The following is a 25835-nucleotide window of genomic DNA, read 5'->3' as shown; positions in this document are numbered from 1 at the left end:
TACTGAACTCTCTGTACTCCCCTCTACTCAACTCTTTGTACTGCCCTCTACTCGACTCTCCGTACTGCCCCCTACTCAACTCTCTGTACTGCCCTCTACTCCACTCTCTGTACTCCCCTCTACTCAACTCATTGTACTGCCCTCTACTCAACTCTCTGTACTGCCCTCTACTCAACTCTCCGTACTGCCCTCTACTCCACTCTCTGTACTGACATCTGCTCTGCCCCTGTGGTGTTATGTACTCACCCTTCCGTATAATGCTATTGCAGAACATTCTCCAGTCATTGGTTCATGTGTGTGACCAAAACAATCACCATACCGGACAGTGATATGCTGGAAAGCAGTCCAACGGTTGTGGCGTGTGGCAGCGATTCCAGCCGGCAGATGAACACTGTTGGGCCCTCTACTCAACTGATTGTACTGCCCTATACTCAACTCTTTGTACTGCCCTCTACTCAACTCATCGTACTGCACTCTACTCAACTCTCTGTACTGCCCTCTACTCAACTCTATGTACTGCCATCTACTCAACTCATTGTACTGCCCTCTACTCAACTCTTTGTACTGCCCTCTACTCAACTCTTTGTACTGCCCTCTACTCAACTCTCCGTACTGCCCTCTACTCAAGTCTCTGTACTGCCCTCTACTCCACTCTCTGTACTGCCCTCTACTCAATTCATTGTACTGCCCTCTACTCAACTCATTGTACTGCCCTCTACTCAACTCATTGTACTGCCCTCTACTCAACTCTCTGTACTGCCCTCTACTCAACTCTCTGTACTACCCTCTACTGAACTCTCTGTACTCCCCTCTACTCAACTCTTTGTACTGCCCTCTACTCGACTCTCCGTACTGCCCCCTACTCAACTCTCTGTACTGCCCTCTACTCCACTCTCTGTACTCCCCTCTACTCAACTCATTGTACTGCCCTCTACTCAACTCTCTGTACTTCCCTCTACTCAACTCTCCGTACTGCCCTCTACTCCACTCTCTGTACTGACATCTGCTCTGTCCCCTGTGGTGTTATGTACTCACCCTTCAGTATAATGCTATTGCAGAACATTCTCCAGTCATTGGTTCATGTGTGTGACCAAAACAATCACCATACCGGACAGTGATATGCTGGAAAGCAGTCCAATGGTTGTGGCGTGTGGCAGCGATTCCAGCCGGCAGATGATCACTGTTGGGCCCTCTACTCAACTCATTGTACTGCCCTCTACTCAACTCATTGTACTGCCCTATACTCAACTCTCTGTACTGCCCTTTACTCAACTCATTGTACTGCCCTCTACTCAACTCTCTGTACTGCCCTCTACTCAACTCTCTGTACTGCCCTCTACTCAACTCTCTGTACTGCCCTCTACTCAACTCATTGTACTGCCCCCTACTCAACTCTCTGTACTGCCCTCTACTCAACTCTCTGTACTGCCCTCTACTCCACTCTCTGTACTGCCATCTGCTCTGCACCCTGTGGTGTTATGTACTCACCCTTCAGTATAATGCTATTGCAGAACATTCTCCAGTCATTGGTTCATGTGTGTGACCAAAACAATCACCATACCGGACAGTGATATGCTGGAAAGCAGTCCAATGGTTGTGGCGTGTGGCAGCGATTCCAGCCGGCAGATGATCACTGTTGGGCCTTCTACTCAACTCATTGTACTGCCCTCTACTCAACTCATTGTACTGCCCTATACTCAACTCTCTGTATTGCCCTTTACTCAACTCATTGTACTGCCCTCTACTCAACTCTCTGTACTGCCCTCTACTCAACTCTATGTACTGCCCTCTACTCAACTCTCTGTACTGCCCTCTACTCAACTCTATGTACTGCCCTCTACTCAACTCTCCGTACTGCCCTCTACTCAACTCTTTGTACTGCCCTCTACTCAACTCTTTGTACTGCCCTCTACTCAACTCTCCGTACTGCCCTCTACTCAACTCTCTGTACTGCCCTCTACTCCGCTCTCTGTACTCCCCTCTACTCAACTCATTGTACTGCCCTCTACTCAACTCATTGTACTGCCCTCTACTCAACTCTCTGTACTGCCCTCTACTCAACTCTCTGTACTGCCCTCTACTCAACTCTCTGTACTGCCCTCTACTCAACTCATTGTACTGCCCCCTACTCAACTCTCTGCACTGCCCTCTACTCAACTCTCCGTACTGCTCTCTACTCCACTCTCTGTACTGCCATCTGCTCTGCCCCCTGTGGTGTTATGTACTCACCCTTCAGTATAATGCTATTGCAGAACATTCTCCAGTCATTGGTTCATGTGTGTGACCAAAACAATCACCATACCGGACAGTGATATGCTGGAAAGCAGTCCAATGGTTGTGGCGTGTGGCAGCGATTCCAGCCGGCAGATGATCACTGTTGGGCCTTCTACTCAACTCATTGTACTGCCCTCTACTCAACTCATTGTACTGCCCTATACTCAACTCTCTGTATTGCCCTTTACTCAACTCATTGTACTGCCCTCTACTCAACTCTCTGTACTGCCCTCTACTCAACTCTATGTACTGCCCTCTACTCAACTCTCTGTACTGCCCTCTACTCAACTCTATGTACTGCCCTCTACTCAACTCTCCGTACTGCCCTCTACTCAACTCTTTGTACTGCCCTCTACTCAACTCTTTGTTCTGCCCTCTACTCAACTCTCCGTACTGCCCTCTACTCAACTCTCTGTACTGCCCTCTACTCCGCTCTCTGTACTCCCCTCTACTCCGCTCTCTGTACTCCCCTCTACTCCGCTCTCTGTACTCCCCTCTACTCAACTCATTGTACTGCCCTCTACTCAACTCATTGTACTGCCCTCTACTCAACTCTCTGTACTGCCCTCTACTCCGCTCTCTGTACTCCCCTCTACTCAACTCATTGTACTGCCCTCTACTCAACTCATTGTACTGCCCTCTACTCAACTCTTTGTACTGCCCTCTACTCAACTCTCTGTACTCCCCTCTACTCAACTCTCTGTACTGCCCTCTACTCAACTCTGTACTGCCCTCTACTCAACTCATTGTACTGCCCCCTACTCAACTCTCCGTACTGCCCTCTACTCCACTCTCTGTACTGCCCTCTACTCAACTCTTTGTACTGCCCTCTACTCAACTCTCCGTACTGCCCTCTACTCAACTCTCTGTACTGCCCTCTACTCCGCTCTCTGTACTCCCCTCTACTCAACTCATTGTACTGCCCTCTACTCAACTCATTGTACTGCCCTCTACTCAACTCTCTGTACTGCCCTCTACTCAACTCTCCGTACTGCCCTCTACTCAACTCTCTGTACTGCCCTCTACTCCGCTCTCTGTACTCCCCTCTACTCAACTCATTGTACTCCCCTCTACTCAACTCATTGTACTGCCCTCTACTCAACTCATTGTACTGCCCTCTACTCAACTCTTTGTACTGCCCTCTACTCAACTCTCTGTACTCCCCTCTACTCAACTCTCTGTACTCCCCTCTACTCAACTCTCTGTACTCCCCTCTACTCAACTCATTGTACTGCCCTCTACTCAACTCATTGTACTGCCCCCTACTCAACTCTCTGTACTGCCCTCTACTCAACTCTCCGTACTGCCCTCTACTCCACTCTCTGTACTGCCATCTGCTCTGCCCCCTGTGGTGTTATGTACTCACCCTTCAGTATAATGCTATTGCAGAACATTCTCCAGTCATTGGTTCATGTGTGTGACCAAAACAATCACCATACCAGACAGTGATATGCTGGAAAGCAGTCCAACGGTTGTGGCGTGTGGCAGCGATTCCAGTCGGCAGATGAACACTGTTGACCTGAGGATGCTGTCACCTGCCGATACCCCTGAAATACTCCCGCGCCATCCAGTCGCTGAGCCCTCACATTTCACGTCTCACATTCATTTAGTTGTACGATGTTCCCTATAAATGAGCCTCTGTCTCGGCAGCTGAGCGACCTGGTGGCTTTGGTGCGGGGGAAGCTATCTCGCATGCAGCGTTCCATCCTCTCCGCTCTCATTGTGATCGAGGTCCACGCGAAAGATGTTGCCGCTCGTCTGATTGAGGAAAACGTGAATAGCGTCAATGATTTTGAGTGGATTTCCCAGCTCCGGTATGAAAATACAATTTAAAGCAATGCTATTTATTTTTCTGTATGATACTTTTTTCTGTTATTTTCACGATTTAAATTTTATTCATAATATTTTTGGGGAGGGGGTTAAAGAATCCGTGGCACAATTAATTGCGTTACCGGAGAAAACTCCACACTTGTAATAAAATGTCCCAGACATGCACTTTGCAGATTTTGTTATGCAGGTTTACTATGGATGGCCGAGCAGCTGATTCTCCTCCCTTTGCAGGTATTACTGGAGCCGGGAGGATCTGTATGTGAGAGCTGTCAATGCTGAGTTCCTGTACGGCTATGAGTACCTGGGGAATACAGGACGTTTAGTCATAACTCCACTTACTGACAGGTACGTCTGGTGCTTTATAATGACCGTTATTAGCATTAATGTGTAGAAAGACCTGTCAGTGTCCTCACTGTGATTATAGATGCTACCTGACACTGACGGGGGCCCTCCACCTAAAGTTTGGGGGAGCTCCTGCTGGACCAGCTGGAACGGGGAAGACTGAGACCACTAAGGATCTGGGGAAAGCTCTTGCAATCCAAACTGTCGTGTTCAACTGCTCCGACCAGCTGGACTTTATGGCCATGGGCAAGTTCTTCAAAGGCTTGGCCAGGTGTGTGATCATTAATGGTGCCTCCACATTGCTTCTTTTCACCTCCTGGATTTGGCTTATATCTACTGACTTTTATTCTCTGCACTAACAGCTCCGGGGCCTGGGCTTGTTTTGATGAGTTCAATCGTATCGACATAGAGGTGCTTTCTGTCGTAGCCCAGCAGATCACCACCATCCAGAAGGCTCAACAGCAGAGAGTGAGCGCATCATGCTCCGTGTCTGTCTGTCTCCTTTCTTTCTTTCTTTTTTTCTTTCTCTTTTTCTTTCTCTTTTTTTCTCTTTCTCTTTCTTTTTCTCTTTCTTTTTTTCTTTCTCTTTTTCTTTCTCTTTTTTTCTCTTTCTCTTTCTTTTTCTCTTTCTTTTTCTCTTTCTTTTTCTTTCTCTTTCTTTCTCTTTCTCTTTCTTTCTTTTTCTTTTTCTTTCTCTTTCTCTTTCTTATTCTCTTTCTTTTTCTTTCTTTCTTTTTTCTTTCTTTTTTTCTTTTTCTTTTTCTTTTTCTTTTTCTTTCTTTTTCTTTTTCTTTTTCTTTCTCTTTCTTTCTTTTTCTTTCTCTTTTTCTTTCTCTTTTTCTTTCTCTTTTTCTTTCTCTTTTTCTTTCTCTTTTTCTTTCTTTTTCTTTCTCTTTCTTTTTCTTTTTCTTTTTCTTTTTCTCTTTCTTTTTCTTTCTCTTTCTTTCTCTTTCTCTTTCTTTCTCTTTCTCTTTCTTTCTTTCTTTCTTTCTTTCTTTTTCCATTCATATTTCTCCCTTTTAATTCTATCCATTCACTTCTCCTCCTCCTTCTCTATCCTCTCTCTCTTTTCTCAGTGTTGTATCCCTCCTCTCTCTTCTACCCTTACGTTTGCACATTAACCCTTCATTAGCCGTTCCTTCCAGCATGGAGGTCTATACTTGTTCCTCTCTGTTCGTCTATATTAGTCTCCTCTATGCTCCCCGATAATCAGCGTCCCCCATCTTGTGTCTCTGCCCAGGTGGACCGGTTCATGTTTGAAGGAATGGAGATCCCGCTGGTGTCTACTTGCGCAGTTTTTATTACCATGAACCCAGGATACGCCGGCCGCACAGAATTACCCGATAACCTGAAGGTGACAGTGCCTCCTGTATTGGGTGCTATACGGAGTATATATAGGGGAGCTGTGTATGGATTATATATATAATGATACAGGATAAAATATAGGCTTAATATCAGTAGCAGCTAATGTTAACTGGATTTTACAATGTATTAAAATGGAAGAATAGATTTTTTTTAAATATTTGATTGTGAGCAGCAGAAAAGTCATCTTTTAACATATTATCAGAAAATGCTGGCAATGACAGTGCTAATGTGATATACGAGGAAGCATTTGCCTATAATCCATAAGAAGTGGTGTCTATAAGCATTACAACATTATATGGGCCTGATTCAGCACGGATCGCTATTGCGATAGCGTACGCAGACGGCCGATTGTTGCGTACTGCACATGCTTATGCACCGTGGTGCGCGTGTGCGACGCAGCATTGCGTTCTCACTGGGATCATGCAGACCACGGAGAGCCATCGCAGAGTGAGTGACAGGTAGTCAGCGTTTGGGGGGTGGTGACGGGGGGGTGGTCGGAGAATATGCATTAATTAAACACTGCGAAGGCATACGCAGCTTGAGTACTCACTGCGAGCGACGAGGTTAGTGATTTCTGAGCAAGTTCAGAAATGCTGAGCGTGAGGACCCGATATTACTCGATGTTCCCGGTGTATACGCAGGATTGCACGGTATTACGGATGAGATAGCGGCAGTGGGCGTCTCTATGCTGGCTGTGCGACAGTATTGCGATTGCAGTCATTAGCATATTTTCGCAGCAGACCTGCGTGCGTAATCGCAGCCATGATCGCAATAGAGACCGGTGCTGAATCAGGCCCTATATACTCAGAGCCTTTACAGCTGGACTTCTGCAGGCGGTTATTGGATGAGCCGTTTTACCTCCGCATAAGGAAAGTACAGAAAATTATGGATTTTGGGATATAAACAACAGAACGTTTCCACTAACAGTAAAGAGAAAATGACTAGAAACCATAAAACAATTATTTGGGTGCAGATTGCACCTATTGGCATCATTGTGTATCTCTGTATCTCTTCTCCTTTCTCAGGCCCTCTTCCGTCCCGTAGCAATGATGGTGCCCGATTATGCGATGATCGCTGAGATCTCACTATATTCCTTTGGCTTTAACAACGCCAAAATCCTGGCAAAGAAAATTACTACAACTTTCAAACTATCGTCTGAACAACTCAGCTCCCAGGTGACTGTAACTGCCCCTTGTACTGCCCTGTGTCCTGCCTTTTGCAATGCCCCATCTACTGCCCTCTGTCCTGCCCACTGCACTACTCTCTGTACTGCCTCCTGCACGGCCCACTTCGCTATTTTCTGTACTGTCTCCTGTACTGCCCATTTCACTACTCTCTGTACTGCCCCCTGTACTGCCCACTTCACTACTCTCTGTACTGCCCCCTGTACTGCCCACTTCACTACTCTCTGCTGTCTGTATTGCCCGCTGCACTGCCCACTTCGCTATTTTTTGAACTGCCCCCTGTACTGCCCACTTCACTACTCTCTGCACTGCTGTCTGTATTGCCCCCTGCACTGCCCACTTCGCTATTTTTTGTACTGCCTCCTGTACTGCCCATTTCATTACTCTCTGCACTGCTGTCTGTACTGCCCCCTGTATGGCACTCTATACTGCCCACTACTCAACTCATTGTACTGTCCCCTACTCAACTCATTGCACTGCCCCCTGCTCAACTCATTGTACTGCCCGCTACTCAACTCTCTGTACTGCCCTCTACTCAACTCATTGTACTGCCCTCTACTCAACTCATTGTACTGCCCGCTACTCAACTCATTTACTGCCCGCTACTCAACTCTCTGTACTGCCCTCTACTCAACTCTCTGTACTGCCCTCTACTCAACTCTCTGTACTGCCCTCTACTCAACTCTACATACTGCCCTCGACTCAACTCTCTTTACTGCCCTCTACTCAACTCTATGTACTCCCCTCTACTCAACTCTATGTACTACCCTCTACTCAACTCTCTGTACTGCCCTCTACTCAACTCTCCATACAGCCCTCTACTCAACGTATTGTACTGCCCTCTACTCAACTCTCTTTACTGCCCTCTACTCAACTCATTGTACTGCCCTCTACTCAACTCATTGTACTGCCCTCTACTCAACTCTATGTGCTACCCTCTACTCAACTCATTGTACTGCCCTCTACTCAACTCTATGTACTACCCTCTACTCAACTCTCTGTACTGCCCTCTACTCAACTCTCCATACAGCCCTCTACTCAACGTATTGTACAGCCCTCTAGTCAACTCTCTTTACTGCCCTCTACTCAACTCTCTTTACTGCCCTCTACTCAACTCATTGTACTGCCCTCTACTCAACTCTATGTGCTACCCTCTACTCAACTCATTGTACTGCCCTCTACTCAACTCATTGTACTGCCCTCTACTCAACTCTCCATACTGCCCTCTACTCAACGTATTGTACTGCCCTCTACTCAACTCTCTTTACTGCCCTCTACTCAACTCATTGTACTGCCCTCTACTCAACTCTATGTGCTACCCTCTACTCAACTCATTGTACTGCCCTCTACTCAACTCATTGTACTGCCCTCTACTCAACTCATTGTACTGCCCCCTACTCAACTCTCCGTACTGCCCTCTTCTCAACTCATTGTACTGCCCTCTACTCAACTCATTGTACTGCCCGCTACTCAACTCATTGTACTGCCCGCTACTCAACTCTCTGTACTGCCCTCTACTCAACTCTCTGTACTGCCCTCTACTCAACTCTCTGTACTGCCCTCTACTCAACTCTACATACTGCCCTCGACTCAACTCTCTTTACTGCCCTCTACTCAACTCTCTGTACTGCCCTCTACTCAACTCTATGTACTGGCCTCTACTCAACTCTATGTACTACCCTCTACTCAACTCTCTGTACTGCCCTCTACTCAACTCTATGTGCTACCCTCTACTCAACTCTTTGTACTGCCCTCTACTCAACTCTCCATACAGCCCTCTACTCAACGTATTGTACTGCCCTCTACTCAACTCTCTTTACTGCCCTCTACTCAACTCATTGTACTGCCCTCTACTCAACTCTATGTGCTACCCTCTACTCAACTCATTGTACTGCCCTCTACTCAACTCATTGTACTGCCCTCTACTCAACTCATTGTACTGCCCCCTACTCAACTCTCCGTACTGCCCTCTACTCAACTCATTGTACTGCCCTCTACTCAACTCATTGTACTGCCCGCTACTCAACTCATTGTACTGCCCACTACTCAACTCTCTGTACTGCCCTCTACCCAACTCATTGTACTGCCCTCTACTCAACTCATTGTACTGCCCTCTACTCAACTCACTGTACTGCCCTCTATTCAACTCTCTGAACTGCCCTCTACTCAACTCTATGTGCTACCCTCTACTCAACCCATTCTACTGCCCTCTTCTCAACTCTCCATACTGCCCTCTACTCAACGTATTGTACTGCCCTCTACTCAACTCTCTTTACTGCCCTCTACTCAACTCATTGTACTGCCCTCTACTCAACTCATTGTACTGCCCTCTACTCATTGTACTGCCCTCTACTCAACTGATTATACTGCCCTCTCATCAACCTTCTGTACTGCCCTCTACTCAACTCATTGTACTACCCTCAACTCAGCTCATTGTACTACCCTCTACTCAACTCATTGTACTGTCCTCTACTCAACTCAATGTACTGTCCTCTACTCAACTCTCCGTACTGCCCTCTACTCAACTCTCCGTACTGCCCTCTACTCAACTCATTGTACTGCCCTCTACTCAACTCACTGTACTGCCCTCTACTCAACTCATGTACTGCCCTCTACTCAACTCTCTGTACTGCCCTCTACTCAACTCATTGTACTGCCCTCTACTCAACTCTCTGTACTGCCCTCTACTCAACTCTCTGTACTGCCATCTGCTCTGCCCCCTGTGGTGTTATGTACTCACCCTTCAGTATAATGACTCCGATGAGTGTCACCCGCCACCTCCTGTAATACAGACTATACTTACCCAAATATAATTCTTCCTTTTACATAGATCTCACAGTCTCACAATCACTCTACTGCTTCTGCAACTTCTTCTCTACTAACATGTTTGTATCACCTCTGACCTGTTGGTGCTTTGCTCCCCCAGGATCACTATGACTTCGGAATGAGAGCTGTTAAAACTGTAATTTCTGCTGCTGGTAATTTAAAGAGGGAAAATCCAACAATGAACGAGGTGAGTGTGAGTGAGAGGACTCGGCACTGTACACTATATATCACTGTAATGAGGTGAGTGTGAGAGCGAGGACTCAGCACTGTACACTATATATCACTGTAATGAGGTGAGTGTGAGTGAGAGAACTCGGCACTGTACACTATATATCACTGTAATGAGGTGAGTGTGAGAGCGAGGACTCAGCACTGTACACTATATATCACTGTAATGAGGTGAGTGTGAGAGCGAGGACTCAGCACTGTACACTATATGTCACTGTAATGAGGTGAGTGTGAGAGCGAGGACTCAGCACTGTACACAATATATCACTGTAATGAGGTGAGTGTAAGAGCGAGGACTCAGCACTGTACACTATATATCACTGTAATGAGGTGAGTGTGAGAGCGAGGACTCAGCACTGTACACAATATATCACTGTAATGAGGTGAGTGTGAGAGCGAGGACTCGGCACTGTACACTATATATCACTGTAATGAGGTGAGTGTGAGAGCGAGGACTCAGCACTGTACACTATATATCACTGTAATGAGGTGAGTGTGAGAGAGAGGACTCAGCACTGTACACAATATATCACTGTAATGAGGTGAGTGTGAGAGCGAGGACTCAGCACTGTACACTATATATCACTGTAATGAGGTGAGTGTGAGAGCGAGGACTCAGCACTGTACACTATATATCACTGTAATGAGGTGAGTGTGATAGAGAGGACTCAGCACTGTACACTATATATCACTGTAATGAGGTGAGTGTGAGAGCGAGGACTCAGCACTGTACACTATATATCACTGTAATAAGGTGAGTGTGAGAGAGAGAACTCAGCACTGTACACAATATATCACTGTAATGAGGTGAGTGTGAGAGCGAGGACTCAGCACTGTACACTATATATCACTGTAATGAGGTGAGTGTGAGAGCGAGGACTCAGCACTGTACACAATATATCACTGTAATGAGGTGAGTGTGATAGAGAGGACTCAGCACTGTACACTATATATCACTGTAATGAGGTGAGTGTGAGAGCGAGCACACAGCACTGTACACAATATATCACTGTAATGAGGTGAGTGTGAGAGCGAGGACTCAGCACTGTACACTATATATCACTGTAATGAGGTGAGTGTGAGAGAGAGGACTCAGCACTGTACACTATATATCACTGTAATGAGGTGAGTGTGAGAGCGAGCACACAGCACTGTACACTATATATCACTGTAATGAGGTGAGTGTGAGAGCGAGGACTCAGCACTGTACACAATATATCACTGTAATGAGGTGAGTGTGAGAGCGAGGACTCAGCACTGTACACTATATATCACTGTAATGAGGTGAGTGTGAGAGCGAGCACACAGCACTGTACACTATATATCACTGTAATGAGGTGAGTGTGAGAGAGAGGACTCAGCACTGTACACTATATATCACTGTAATGAGGTGAGTGTGAGAGCGAGGACTCAGCACTGTACACAATATATCACTGTAATGAGGTGAGTGTGAGAGAGAGGACTCAGCACTGTACACTATATATCACTGTAATGAGGTGAGTGTGAGAGCGAGGACTCAGCACTGTACACTATATATCACTAATGAGATGAGTGTGAGAGCGAGGACTCAGCACTGTACACTATATATCACTGTAATGAGGTGAGTGTGAGAGCGAGGACTCAGCACTGTACACAATATATCACTGTAATGAGGTGAGTGTGAGAGCGAGGACTCAGCACTGTACACTATATATCACTGTAATGAGGTGAGTGTGAGAGAGAGGACTCGGCACTGTACACTATATATCACTGTAATGAGGTGAGTGTGAGAGCGAGGACTCAGCACTGTACACTATATATCACTGTAATGAGGTGAGTGTGAGAGAGAGGACTCGGCACTGTACACTATATATCACTGTAATGAGGTGAGTGTGAGAGAGAGGACTCGGCACTGTACACAGTATATCACTGTAATGAGGTGAGTGTGAGAGCGAGGACTCAGCACTGTACACTATATATCACTGTAATGAGGTGAGTGTGAGAGCGAGGACTCAGCACTGTACACTATATATCACTGTAATGAGGTGAGTGTGAGAGCGAGGACTCAGCACTGTACACTATATATCACTGTAATGAGGTGAGTGTGAGAGCGAGGACTCAGCACTGTACACTATATATCACTGTAATGAGGTGAGTGTGAGAGTGAGGACTCAGCACTGTACACAATATATCACTGTAATGAGGTGAGTGTGAGAGCGAGGACTCAGCACTGTACACTATATATCACTGTAATGAGGTGAGTGTGAGAGCGAGGACTCAGCACTGTACACTATATATCACTGTAATGAGGTGAGTGTGAGAGCGAGGACTCAGCACTGTACACAATATATCACTGTAATGAGGTGAGTATGAGAGCGAGGACTTAGCACTGTACACTATATATCACTGTAATGAGGTGAGTGTGAGAGCGAGGACTCAGCACTGTACACTATATATCACTGTAATGAGGTGAGTGTGAGAGCGAGGACTCAGCACTGTACACTATATATCACTGTAATGAGGTGAGTGTGAGAGAGAGGACTCAGCACTGTACACAATATATCACTGTAATGAGGTGAGTGTGAGAGCGAGGACTCAGCACTGTACACAATATATCACTGTAATGAGGTGAGTGTGAGAGCGAGGACTCAGCACTGTACACAATATATCACTGTAATGAGGTGAGTGTGAGAGCGAGGACTCAGCACTGTACACAGTATATCACTGTAATGAGGTGAGTGTGAGAGCGAGGACTCGGCACTGTACACAATATATCACTGTAATGAGGTGAGTGTGAGAGAGAGGACTCAGCACTGTACACAATATATCACTGTAATGAGGTGAGTGTGAGAGCGAGGACTCAGCACTGTACACTATATATCACTGTAATTAGGTGAGTGTGAGAGCGAGGACTCAGCACTGTACACTATATATCACTGTAATGAGGTGAGTGTGAGAGCGAGGACTCAGCACTGTACACAATATATCACTGTAATGAGGTGAGTGTGAGAGCGAGGACTCGGCACTGTACACTATATATCACTGTAATGAGGTGAGTGTGAGAGAGAGGACTCAGCACTGTACACTATATATCACTGTAATGAGGTGAGTGTGAGAGTGAGGACTCAGCACTGTACACAATATATCACTGTAATGAGGTGAGTGTGAGAGCGAGGACTCAGCACTGTACACTATATATCACTGTAATGAGGTTAGAGTGAGGACTGAGCACTGTACACTACATATCACTGTAATGAGGTGAGTGTGAGAGCGAGGACTCAGCACTGTACACTATATATCACTGTAATGAGGTGAGTGTGAGAGCGAGGACTCAGCACTGTACACTATATATCACTGTAATGAGGTGAGTGTGAGAGCGAGGACTCAGCACTGTACACAATATGTCACTGTAATGAGGTGAGTGTGAGAGCGAGGACTCAGCACTGTACACTATATATCACTGTAATGAGGTGAGTGTGAGAGAGAGGACTCAGCACTGTACACAATATATCACTGTAATGAGGAGTCATAAACACATGAGAGAATAGGCCGTGGATAATGAATGCTTTCCTGCCCTCAGCATCTACACCAAGGCCTCGGATGTCATCCTTTAGGTCCTTTCATCCCCAGGGAAAAGCTAAAGGTCAGTCCTTTCCAACGCATTCGGCTTCCACAAAGGCCTCCAAGCCAAGGACCAAGCAGGCTTGGGCTACTAGACATCCATCTGCCAAATCCGAGGACAAGCCTTCAGCCTGATGGGGCGGCCCTCCCCCTGGGGGATCCCAGGGTGGAAGGCCGACTTCTTCAGTTTGCCCAGTTCTGGCGTCAGACCACCACAGACGCCTGGGTACAAGAAGTAGTCTCTCACGGGTACGCCCTCTCATTCCTGGGACGGCCCTCCCAGCTGTTCTTTTACACAGGCCCTCCATCAGACCCGAGCAATGCTCTGCTCCTCCAGACCGCCATTCAGTCCTTGCTGCACTCGGGGGTGATAATTCCGGTCCCGTTGCCACAGCGAAGGACCGGTTATTACTCTACCCTTTTCTTGGTTCAGAAGCCCAATGGGTCTCATCGGCCTATCCTCAATCTCAAGTCTCTGAACAAGTTTATCAGAGTTCCCAGGTTTCGTATGGAAACCCCCCGCTCTATTGTCCTAGCTATGGAACCTGGGGACTTTATAGTGGCTCTTGACATTCAGGACGCTTACCTACATGTACCTATAGTGCCCTCTCATCAGCGATATCTCCGGTTTTGCTGTCCTACAGCAACATTTCCAATTTCAAGCACTGCCTTTTGGGCTTTCTACAGCTCCGCGGGTCTTTATCAAGATCATGGCAGTTATAGCGGCCCACCTTCGTCGTCAGGAGGTCAGATTACTCCCATATTTGGATGACCTCTTGCTGTTAGCACACTCTCCAGAGGTCCTTCACTGCCATCTTCAGATAACCATGGCCTTTCTACAACAACACAGCTGGTTGATCAACTGGAAAAAGTCCTCCCTGACCCCCTTCTCAAAGGATGGTACATCTCGGAGCCCTTCTGTATTCTCAAGTTCAGAGAATCTTCCTGAAAGCAGACAAAATCTCTGCACTACAGCTATGAGTGCACAGGTTACTCCACAGTCGCCGAGTGTCAATTCACTCAGCAATGCAGACCTTGGGGGCCATGGCCGCTCCAGGCCCATACAACACCTAATCCTCTCCTGGTTGAATGGGCTGCCCCCATCTGATCAGATCCCAGACGATAGTCCTTTCTCCAGAAGTTTGTCTATCTCTCTCCTGGTGGTAACAGACGCCCCACCTAAACAAGGGTCGCCCCTTCTGGATCCCGGATTTGGTGCTCCTCACCACGGATGCAAGCCCCTGTGGGTGGGATGCAGTGACTGGCCAGCACTCCTTCAAGGGTCGTTGGACTCCTACCAATCAACGTCCTGAAGCTCTGAGCCATCTACAGAGCCCTCACTCTGGCTCAGGACATTCTTCAGGGCAGGCCAGTACAAGTACAGTCCGCCAACGCCACGGCGGTGGCCTACCTCAATCACCAGGGAGGCACTCGCAGTCGGGCAGCAATGGCAAAAGTGGCACGCATTCTCAAGTGGGCCGAACGTCATCTCTCCCGGCCATCTCCAAAATGTTTATCCCGGGGATTCTCAATTGGATTGCAGATTTCCTCAGCTGTCACGACGTGCATGCTGGGGAGTGGTCTCTACTCCCAGAGGTCTTTCAGCTCCTGGTGAACAAATGGGGTCTACAGGACGTGGACCTCATGGCCTCACAACACTACCACAACCTTCCAGTGTGCGGGTCCAGGACAAGGGACCCCAAAGCAGCCTTCGTGGACGCCTTGTCAGTGAAGTGGACCTTCCATTTGGCGTACCTCTTGCTTCCAGTCTCCCTTCTTCCTTGGGTTCTTCGGAAATTCAAGCAAGAAGTGGGCACGGTTCTGTTGGTAGCTCCAGCTTGGCCCAGACGCCATTGGTACTCCGATCTTTCAAGTCTCTCCATAGACACTCCTCTCCAACTTCCTCAACGGCCAGATCTGTTGTCTCAGGGTCCCTGTCTACATCCAGACCTGGCCCATCTGTCTTTAACGGTTTGGCTCTTGAGACATCCCTCCTAAGATCTAAAGGGTTTTCTAGCTCTGTGGTCCAGACCATGTTCAGAGCGCATAAACCGGCCTCTTCCCGGATCTATCACCGGGTGTGGCATACATACTTCCAGTGGTGTGCTACCAGAAGCTATGACCCTCAGGTTTTTCTGGTTTCTCGGATCCTTGCCTTCCTACAAGCTGGATTGAATCTCAGTCTCTGCTTGGCCTTTCTGAAAGTGCACGTCTCTGCTCTGTCCATCTAGATTTCAGCGCAGAATTACTCCACTGCCGGATGTTCACACCTTCATTCCGGGTGTTTTCTGTATACAACCTCCCTTTGTCCCTCCTGTGGCTCCGTGGGATTTGCCATGCACTTCAGGGGCCTCTGTTTCAACCCCTGGGACTCAGTAGACATCAAATGGCTCATTGCAAAGACTCTTTTTCTTCTGGCTACCGCGTCTGCCCATAGTGTGTCAGATTTGGGGGCGCTCTACTGTTGCTCACCATTTCCGATCTTTCAGCAGGACAGGGCTGTTCTTCGAACTTGCCCTGGCTTCCCAAGGTGGTCTCTCGTTTCCACATTAATGAGGAAATTGTAGTTCTGGCCTTCCAATCACCAGTCCTCTCGGCAGGTGAGGCCTCCTTAGATCTGGTACGTGCTCTGAGATCTACGTGGACCGTGCTGGTTCCATCAGGAAAATGTATTACCTCTTTGTCCTATATGGATTCCACAAGAAGGGCTGGCCAGCTAACAAACAGACTCTGGCCAGATGGCTTCGCATGACTATTTCACAGGCTTAAACGCAGGCTGGCCTTCCTGTGCCGGCAACAGTATCTGCTCATTCTACTCGCTCTGTGGGTCCCTCGTGGGCAGCCCACCGTCGCGCATCTGCCGAACAACTTTGCAAGGCAGCCACGTGGTCTTCTGCCCACACCTTTCTTAGGTTCTATGCCTTTGATACCTTTGCCTCTCAGGATGCTTCCTCTGGGCGTTGGATTCTCCTCTCAGTTCAGAAGCTTCCTCGCCCTTGAATAACTGCATTGGGACATCTCCATTGTCTCCCCTGTGGAGCCCTATGGACCCTGAAGAAGAAAAGGACAGTTATGGTAGACTTACCTTTGTTAACTCTCTTTCTTCGTAGTCCCTAGGGTCCACAGGGCACCCGCCCTGACGCACTTGGCTTCTATGGGTTTCATCTCTTGGTCACCGTTTTCCTTCTCTATTGTGTGAGAGTGTGATTCCTCAATGTACCAGTCTTCCTTCTCTCCTATCCTGCTCCTGCCTTGGGCTTGTTGACAAAACTGAATTGCCTTAGGCTGTGGGCGGGGTATAGGGGGGAGGACCGGAGCATCCTGGGACAGAAAAGCTTTAACTGTTGGTGTCCAGTCCTCCTAACCACCACCTATACCCCATTGTCTCCCCTGTGGACCCTATGGACTTCGAAGAAAGAGAGCTAACAAAGGTAAGTCTTCCATAACTTTACTTATTTACTAAAGTGAGAGCTTTTAGAAGTGGAGATGTTGCCCATAGCAACCAATCAAATTCTAGCTATTATCCTCTAGAAGGGGCTAGATAACTGGTAAGTACGGTAGAATCTGATTGATTGCTATGAGCAACATCTCCACTTCTAAAATCCTGCACTTTAGTAAATATACCTCTAAGTGTAAATACATCTTTTGTTGGAGTCAGTGATTAACATCTTTCCTGCAGTAGCCCAGGAGGAAGTGTCAGAGAAGCAATGCGAATAGGCGGCAGCGACTTCTCATACTATAGCCATGGCAATAATAATTCATGTACTGTCAGTCCACAGCCAGCCAATCAGAAGTGACTGGCTAGCGCTGCTGATAATCGCCATCATCAGTGGGTATCACTGCAGCTGCAAGAGATCCGCTACTGATGGGAAAATCTGCGTCCAGATCCAATCACATGATCACGGTTTTATTTTACGCAGCCTGCACTTGCGATTTCACCCCTCCACTCCCCCACTCTGCCCCTTCACACCCCCATTCTGCCACTATCCCAGCCCCCTTCCCAATACGCCTCTCCAGGTGTAATAGTCACCAATGGAAGATGCGCTACACTCTATATAAAGCTGATCATTTTTTGCTGCGCATGTGCCGGATGGGAAAATAAATAGGTGTATGTCCAAATCTGCATGAGCCCCGTTATATCTGACTAGCCAGAGCTCTGTGTGACCTCCGTTTCCTGCGGTGCAATAGCAATGCTCTTATGACCCTCTGATCTAAGCTATCATTGTTCCATGTGACTGACCATGAACTGATGTTGGGTGGTCTCACACAGGAGCTCATCTGCCTCAGAGCCATCCGAGATGTCAACGTTCCCAAGTTCCTACAAGACGACCTGAAGCTCTTCAGCGGAATCGTGTCTGACTTGTTCCCGCGGATTGAGGAGGAACACATTGATTACGGCAGCTTGGAGGAGTCGATACGGAAGACCTGTGCCCAGAAAAACCTCAGGGATGTGGACGGTAAGAGGACAAAGTACATTTGGTATTTGTTCTTGTGGTTTCACAACCAACCAACTGTGTATCTTGTACAACAAAGTCTCAGCTAATGTGGAGGCCTTATTATGGTGTTCAAGAGATGTTTTCTGAGGAAATAATATTAAACATCCTAATATATATATATATATAAAAATCAGAGGTAATTGTCCCTTTTTGTGTCAGGCTTCGTGACAAAGTGCATCCAGCTATATGAGACCACTGTGGTACGGCACGGACTGATGCTTGTGGGGCCTACAGGCTCTGGGAAGTCACAGGTTTGTACGTATGTGTGTCTGGTACACGCTGTGTGACACAGGTGTCCCTATGTGTCTGTGTGTTATGCTATGTCACATATAATACTGCCAGTCTCGCCCGTTCTGCTCTATGTCGTTTTGTTCTGCTATGATTGTGTGGTTGCACCTTTGTGTTGTGACCGTTGTGTTTCTGTGTCTGTTGTTGGTATCACAGTGGTATTTCTGTTTTCTCAGTGTTATAAAGTTCTTGCAGCCGCCATGTCCTCACTGAAAGGCCTCCCCTCGGTCAGCGGGGGAACCTATGAGGCCGTCCAATACTACGTGCTGAACCCCAAGTCTATCACTATGGGCCAGCTCTATGGAGAATTTGACATCCTGACACACGAATGGTAAGAATGACCCCTGTTCTAGTGTTCTGTGTTTCCCTCGGTCCCCTGGATCAGCAGGACGTCTCACACTCTGTTCTCCTTGTTCACATTGCAGGACAGACGGGATCCTTTCCTCGCTGATCAGAGGCGGTACCACCTCCATGGACCCCGACAAGAAGTGGTACATGTTTGACGGCCCAGTAGACGCAGTCTGGATTGAGAATATGAACACAGTGCTGGATGACAACAAGAAACTGTGTCTGAGCTCTGGAGAGATCATTAAACTTACAGAGGTGATGACAAAACTCTGCCCTTGCCCCCGCTATCTGTATTCTCTTCCTCCTCTGTGCTCTTCATGTGCTAATTCCCCCCTAACACTACTTATTCTGGGTCATCAGACTCCACACCCGATAGGACAGTCAGACAAAGAAAGGCTGCATAGTGTACGTCAATAATAATCCAATGGTGCATGATCCAGAACTAGACAGGAAATATTACACTCAGCCATACCGGCAGGAATAAGAAGAATCCGCACTCACTGTGCCCATGCACCCTGGTCCTGGTACTCCCTCTATATCCCCATCAGGCAGGAGGATATAGGGGGAGAAGTTTCAGACTTGTGTCAGGTGTCTTAAAGTGCCCGAACGCCTGTCTAAGCCCCGTGTACCCAATGATTCCATTGCCCCCAGAAATGTGCTTCTTCCTTGAAGCCCAACTTAGCTGATCAATGTCATTCATACATCAATATAACTATCCATGGACCTTCAGCTTTAGCTGATTAATGTCATTCATACATCAATATAACTATTCATGGACCTTCAGCTTTAGCTGATCAATGTCATTCATACATCACTATAACTATCCATGGACCTTCAGCTTTAGCTGATCAGTGTCATTCATACATCAATATAACTATCCATGGACCTTCAGCTTTAGCTGATCAATGTCATTCATACATCACTATAACTATCCATGGACCTTCAGCTTTAGCTGATCAGTGTCATTCATACATCAATATAACTATCCATGGACCTTCAGCTTTAGCTGATCAATGTCATTCATACATCACTATAACTAACCATAGACCTTCAGCTTTAGCTGATCAATGTCATTCATACATCACTATAACTATCCATGGACCTCCAGCTTTAGCTGATCAATGTCATTCATACATCACTATAACTATCCATGGACCTTCAGCTTTAGCTGATCAATGTCATTCATACATCACTATAACTATCCATGGACCTTCAGCTTTAGCTGATCAATGTCATTCATACATCACTATAACTATCCATGGACCTTCAGCTTTAGCTGATCAATGTCATTCATACATCAATATAACTATCCATGGACCTTCAGCTTTAGCTGATCAGTGTCATTCATACATCACTATAACTATCCATGGACCTTCAGCTTTAGCTGATCAGTGTCATTCATACATCAATATAACTATCCATGGACCTTCAGCTTTAGCTGATCAATGTCATTCATACATCACTATAACTATCCATGGACCTTCAGCTTTAGCTGATCAATGTCATTCATACATCACTATAACTATCCATGGACCTTCAGCTTGTTCCATCTTAGAACGTCCTCTCCCTCTCTGCAGGCCATGACGATGATGTTTGAGGTTCAGGATTTGGCAGTCGCGTCCCCGGCTACTGTGTCTCGTTGCGGGATGGTCTATTTGGAACCTAGTATTCTAGGACTGACCCCTTTTGTCGAGTGCTGGCTCCGCTGTATTCCTCCTATCATGGAACCCTTTGCAAAGCAGCTGGATTCACTCTTCTCACGATTCCTACAGGTAAGAAGCTCTGCGCTGTACGAGTACATCTGATATTCCTGTTACATGTGTGCTGGCAGAACGCTGCGGCCTTCCCTGGCCTTGTACAGCTTAATTCGGGATAGTGGACTGGCATTCCCTGGCTCCCTCACCTCCGGGCGCCATAACGATTGCACCCTCCTATAGTTGGGGTAGTTCTTCTACCCAATCCCATTGACATTGCCTATTTAAGATCACGTGCCAGTCTTGTCACCAGCTGCAGAACGCCTGCTCCCAGCTATTAACCCGTCCTCTGATTGTATTCAGGACTCCATCCATTGTGTTCGGCGCTCAGTGAAGGAAGTCATCGCTTCCACGGACACCAACCTGACCATAAGTCTCCTCAAACTGCTGGAGTGTTTCTTCCAGCCCTTCATTCCCTATGAGGTAAAACCGCTTCCCGTTGTGTCTTTTGCTAGTGATGGTTTATGATCAGCTCAGGAGTAAGGAGAGATGACAATAGATGAATCCGCTCCTGTGTCTGACAGTGAGAGTTTTTAGAAGTGGAGATGTTGCCCACAGCAACCAACCAGATTCTAGCTATTATCTTCTAGAAGGTGCTAGATAAAGGATAAGTAGAATTTGATTGGTTGCTATGGGCAACATCTCCACTTCTAAAAAGTCTCACTTTAGTAAATATACCCCTAAGAGCGATATAACCTGTTACGTTATCCATCATTACCTGCTCATTCCCAGGGACAGAAGAGGATCCCCCAGGAGAAACTGAACCGTATCGGGGAGCTGGTGGACTCCTGGTTCATCTTCTCCCTAATATGGAGCGTTGGGATCACCGGAGACTCGGACGGTCGCGTGTTGTTTAGCAAATTCCTGAGAGACAAAATGGTTTCTGAGAAGGTAACATTATATGATGATGTGTCCCAGTATATATTGCCATGATATATAGGTAATTGTACTAGCACCTAATAGTCATTCTTCTGAGCCTCTAGCTTACAGACTTCCAATCATGGGTTGTGTATGATATTTTGACAGTAATATTTTAACTTAAAACAAATACTAACCCTAATTGCAGCCTAACCCTGATGGCATCCTATTCATAACCCTAACCCTAACTGCAGCCTAACTGTAATTGCAACCTAACCCTTACCCTATTTTAGCCTTAAACTAACCCTAACCCTAATTGCAACCTAACCCTTACCCTATTTTAGCCATAAACTAACCTGAACCCTAATTAAAGCCTAACTGTAATTGCAGCCTAACCCTTACCTTATTTTAGCCTTGAACTAACCCGAACCTTAATTGCAGTGTAACCCAAACCCTAATTGCAGCCTAACCCTAACTGCAGCCTAACCCTAACCATAATTGCAGCCTAACCTTAAAGGGAGGCTATCCATAACCCTAACCCTAATAGCAGCCTAACCTTGACCCTATTTTAGTATAAAACTAACCCTGAAAAACTAATCAGGAGACATCACCATCTAGCACAGAGTCTCTGTGCACCCTGTAGCTATGCTGCACCTGCACCGTGCGTCTGTAGCTGAGAGCAGTTTCTCCTGCCGCTGATGTGATATCTGTTTTTGGCTCTAGGTGGCGATGCTGTTCCCAGAGGAAGGTTTGGTCTATGACTATATGCTGGATGATGGAGGGATAAGCAGCACTGAGGAGGATGAGGAGGATACAAAGAGGAAGGTGAGTGGCAGCTGTGCCCAGCGAGATATCTGCCCTGGATGACTACCTGTAGTATTGCGCATACATATATCTATGTTTTCTGCTTTCGGTCAGGTACGCTGGGTGAACTGGATGGAGTCTTCTGTCCCCTACACTATAGCCCCTGACACCAGCTACGCAGATATCATTGTGCCCACGCTGGACACCGTGCGGATGTCTCATCTCCTGGGGATGCTGCTGGCCAATAAGAAGCCGGTGAGTCTGTGGTTATATAGAGAGGTATCTGTGTGTGCACTGAGGCACCTCGCACTCATACTGTGGCTCCTGACACTCAAACTTTAATAAATGTGTGGCACAAGTAGAGCTACAAGTCCCAGCATGCCCAAAAAAAAGCTAGAAACGCTCAGCTTGCATAAACTCAAAGTGCCCATGTCTGGAAACTGTCCAATGACGTGTTTTATTATTCCCTATAACATCAACAGGTATATATAATGTCATGTTGCTCATTGTTCCCTATCACGTCATCGGGTATATATAATGACATGTGTCTGATTATTCCCTATCACGTCAGCGGGTATATATAATGTCATGTTGCTCATTATTCCCTATCACGTCAGCGGGTATATATAATGTCATGTTGCTCATTATTCCCTATCACGTCAGCGGGTATATATAATGACATGTGTCTGATTATTCCCTATCACGTCAGCGGGTATATATGTCATGTTGCTCATTATTCCCTATCATGTCAGCGGGTATATATGATGTCATGTGTCTGATTATTCCCTATCACGTCAGCGGGTATATATAATGACATGTGTCTGATTATTCCCTATCACGTCAGCGGGTATATATAATGACATGTGTCTCATTATTCCCTATTACGTCAGCGGGTATATCTAATGACATGTGTCTGATTATTCCCTATCACGTCAGCGGGTATATATAATGTCATGTGTCTGATTATTCCCTATCACGTCAGCGGGTATATATAATGTCATGTTGCTCATTATTCCCTATCACGTCAGCGGGTATATATAATGACATGTGTCTCATTATTCCCTATTACGTCAGCGGGTATATCTAATGACATGTGTCTGATTATTCCCTATCACGTCAGCGGGTATATATAATGTCATGTGTCTGATTATTCCCTATCACGTCAGCGGGTATATATAATGACATGTGTCTGATTATTCCCTATCACGTCAGCGGGTATATATAATGTCATGTGTCTCATTATTCCCTATCACGTCAGCGGGTATATATAATGTCATGTTGCTCATTATTCCCTATCACGTCAGCGGGTATATATAATGTCATCTTGCTCATTATTCCCTATCACGTCAGCGGGTATATATAATGACATGTGTCTGATTATTCCCTATCACGTCAGCGGGTATATATAATGTCATGTTGCTCATTATTCCCTATCACGTCAGCGGGTATATATAATGTCATGTTGCTCATTATTCCATATCACGTCAGCGGGTATATATAATGTCATGTGTCTGATTATTCCCTATCACGTCAGCGGGTATATATAATGACATGTGTCTCATTATTCCCTATTACGTCAGCGGGTATATATAATGACATGTGTCTGATTATTCCCTATCACGTCAGCGGGTATATATAATGTCATGTGTCTGATTATTCCCTATCACGTCAGCGGGTATATATAATGTCATGTTGCTCATTATTCCCTATCACGTCAGCGGGTATATATAATGTCATGTTGCTCATTATTCCCTATCATGTCAGTGGGTATATATAATGTCATGTTGCTCATTATTCCCTATCACGTCAGCGGGTATATATAATGACATGTGTCTGATTATTCCCTATCACGTCAGCGGGTATATATAATGACATGTGTCTGATTATTCCCTATTACGTGAGCGGGTATATATAATGTCATGTTGCTCATTATTCCCTATCACGTCAGCGGGTATATCTAATGACATGTGTCTGATTATTCCCTATCACGTCAGCGGTTATATATGATGTCATGCGTCTGATTATTCCCTATCACGTCAGCGGGTATATATAATGACATGTGTCTGATTATTCCCTATCATGTCAGCAGGTATATATAATGACATGTGTCTGATTATTCCCTATTACGTCAGCGGGTATATATAATGACATGTGTCTTATTATTCCCTATCACGTCAGCGGGTATATATAATGTCATGTGTCTCATTATTCCCTATCATGTCAGCGGGTATATATAATGTCATGTTGCTCATTATTCCCTATCACGTCAGCGGGTATATATAATGTCATGTTGCTCATTATTCCCTATCACGTCAGCGGGTATATATAATGTCATGTTGCTCATTATTCCCTATCACGTCAGCGGGTATATATAATGTCATGTTTCTCATTATTCCCTATCACGTCAGCGGGTATATATGATGTCATGTGTCTCATTATTCCCTATCATGTCAGCGGGTATATATAATGTCATGTGTCTGATTATTCCCTATCACGTCAGCGGGTATATATAATGTCATGTGTCTGATTATTCCCTATCATGTCAGCGGGTATATATAATGACATGTGTCTGATTATTCCCTATCACGTCAGCGGGTATATATAATGTCATGTTGCTCATTATTCCCTATCATGTCAGCGGGTATATATAATGTCATGTTGCTCATTATTCCCTATCATGTCAGCGGGTATATATAATATCATGTTGCTCATTATTCCCTATCACGTCAGCGGGTATATATAATGACATGTGTCTGATTATTCCCTATCACGTCAGCGGGTATATATATTGTCATGTGTCTGATTATTCCCTATCACGTCAGCGGGTATATATAATGACATGTGTCTGATTATTCCCTATTACGTGAGCGGGTATATATAATGTCATGTTGCTCATTATTCACTATCACGTCAGCGGGTATATCTAATGACATGTGTCTGATTATTCCCTATCACGTCAGCGGGTATATATGATGTCATGTGTCTGATTATTCCCTATCACGTCAGCGGGTATATATAATGACATGTGTCTGATTATACCCTATCATGTCAGCGGGTATATATAATGACATGTGTCTGATTATTCCCTATTACGTCAGCGGGTATATATAATGTCATGTGTCTCATTATTCCCTATCACGTCAGCGGGTATATATAATGTCATGTGTCTCATTATTCCCTATCACGTCAGCGGGTATATATAATGTCATGTGTCTCATTATTCCCTATCACGTCAGTGGATATATATAATGTTATGTGTCTCATTATTCCCTATCACGTCAGCGGGTATATATAATGTCATGTGTCTCATTATTCCCTATCACGTCAGCGGGTATATATAATGACATGTGTCTCATTATTCCCTATCACGTCAGCGTGTATATATAATGTCATGTGTCCGATTATTCCCTATCATGTCAGCGGGTATATAATGTCATGTGTCTTATTATTCCCTATCACGTCAGCGTGTATATATAATGACATGTGTCTCATTATTCCCTATCACGTCAGCGGATATATATAATGTCATGTGTCTCATTATTCCCTATCATGTCAGCGGGTACATATAATGACATGTGTCTGATTATTCCCTATCATGTCAGCGGGTATATAATGTCATGTGTCTCATTATTCCCTAT

At 45.9% G+C, this 25835-nt stretch overlaps 1 protein-coding gene across 1 annotated transcript in view; it reads left to right on the top strand.

Annotated features, from left to right (window-relative positions):
- The window catches only part of DNAH1 (dynein axonemal heavy chain 1), a 106487-nt gene that overhangs the window by 32432 nt on the left and 48220 nt on the right, over positions 1–25835 (top strand). Inside the window, exons 27-42 of the mRNA XM_088482037.1 lie at positions 3925–4088; positions 4336–4449; positions 4529–4717; positions 4809–4914; positions 5687–5800; positions 6837–6986; positions 9922–10008; positions 17920–18106; positions 18305–18396; positions 18610–18764; positions 18859–19036; positions 20359–20553; positions 20839–20958; positions 21268–21426; positions 22117–22218; positions 22312–22452. Of these exons, the coding sequence (XP_088338163.1) occupies positions 3925–4088; positions 4336–4449; positions 4529–4717; positions 4809–4914; positions 5687–5800; positions 6837–6986; positions 9922–10008; positions 17920–18106; positions 18305–18396; positions 18610–18764; positions 18859–19036; positions 20359–20553; positions 20839–20958; positions 21268–21426; positions 22117–22218; positions 22312–22452 (2253 nt within the window). The remainder of the gene's footprint in view (positions 1–3924; positions 4089–4335; positions 4450–4528; positions 4718–4808; positions 4915–5686; positions 5801–6836; positions 6987–9921; positions 10009–17919; positions 18107–18304; positions 18397–18609; positions 18765–18858; positions 19037–20358; positions 20554–20838; positions 20959–21267; positions 21427–22116; positions 22219–22311; positions 22453–25835) is intronic.

Source organism: Taudactylus pleione, unplaced genomic scaffold (assembly GCF_031769625.1).
Source record: "Taudactylus pleione unplaced genomic scaffold, aTauple2 ptg000281l, whole genome shotgun sequence".
Classification (NCBI taxonomy): domain Eukaryota; kingdom Metazoa; phylum Chordata; class Amphibia; order Anura; family Myobatrachidae; genus Taudactylus; species Taudactylus pleione.
Note: the sequence above shows the minus strand (reverse complement) of the source record. Positions and strands in the feature narration are given on the sequence as shown.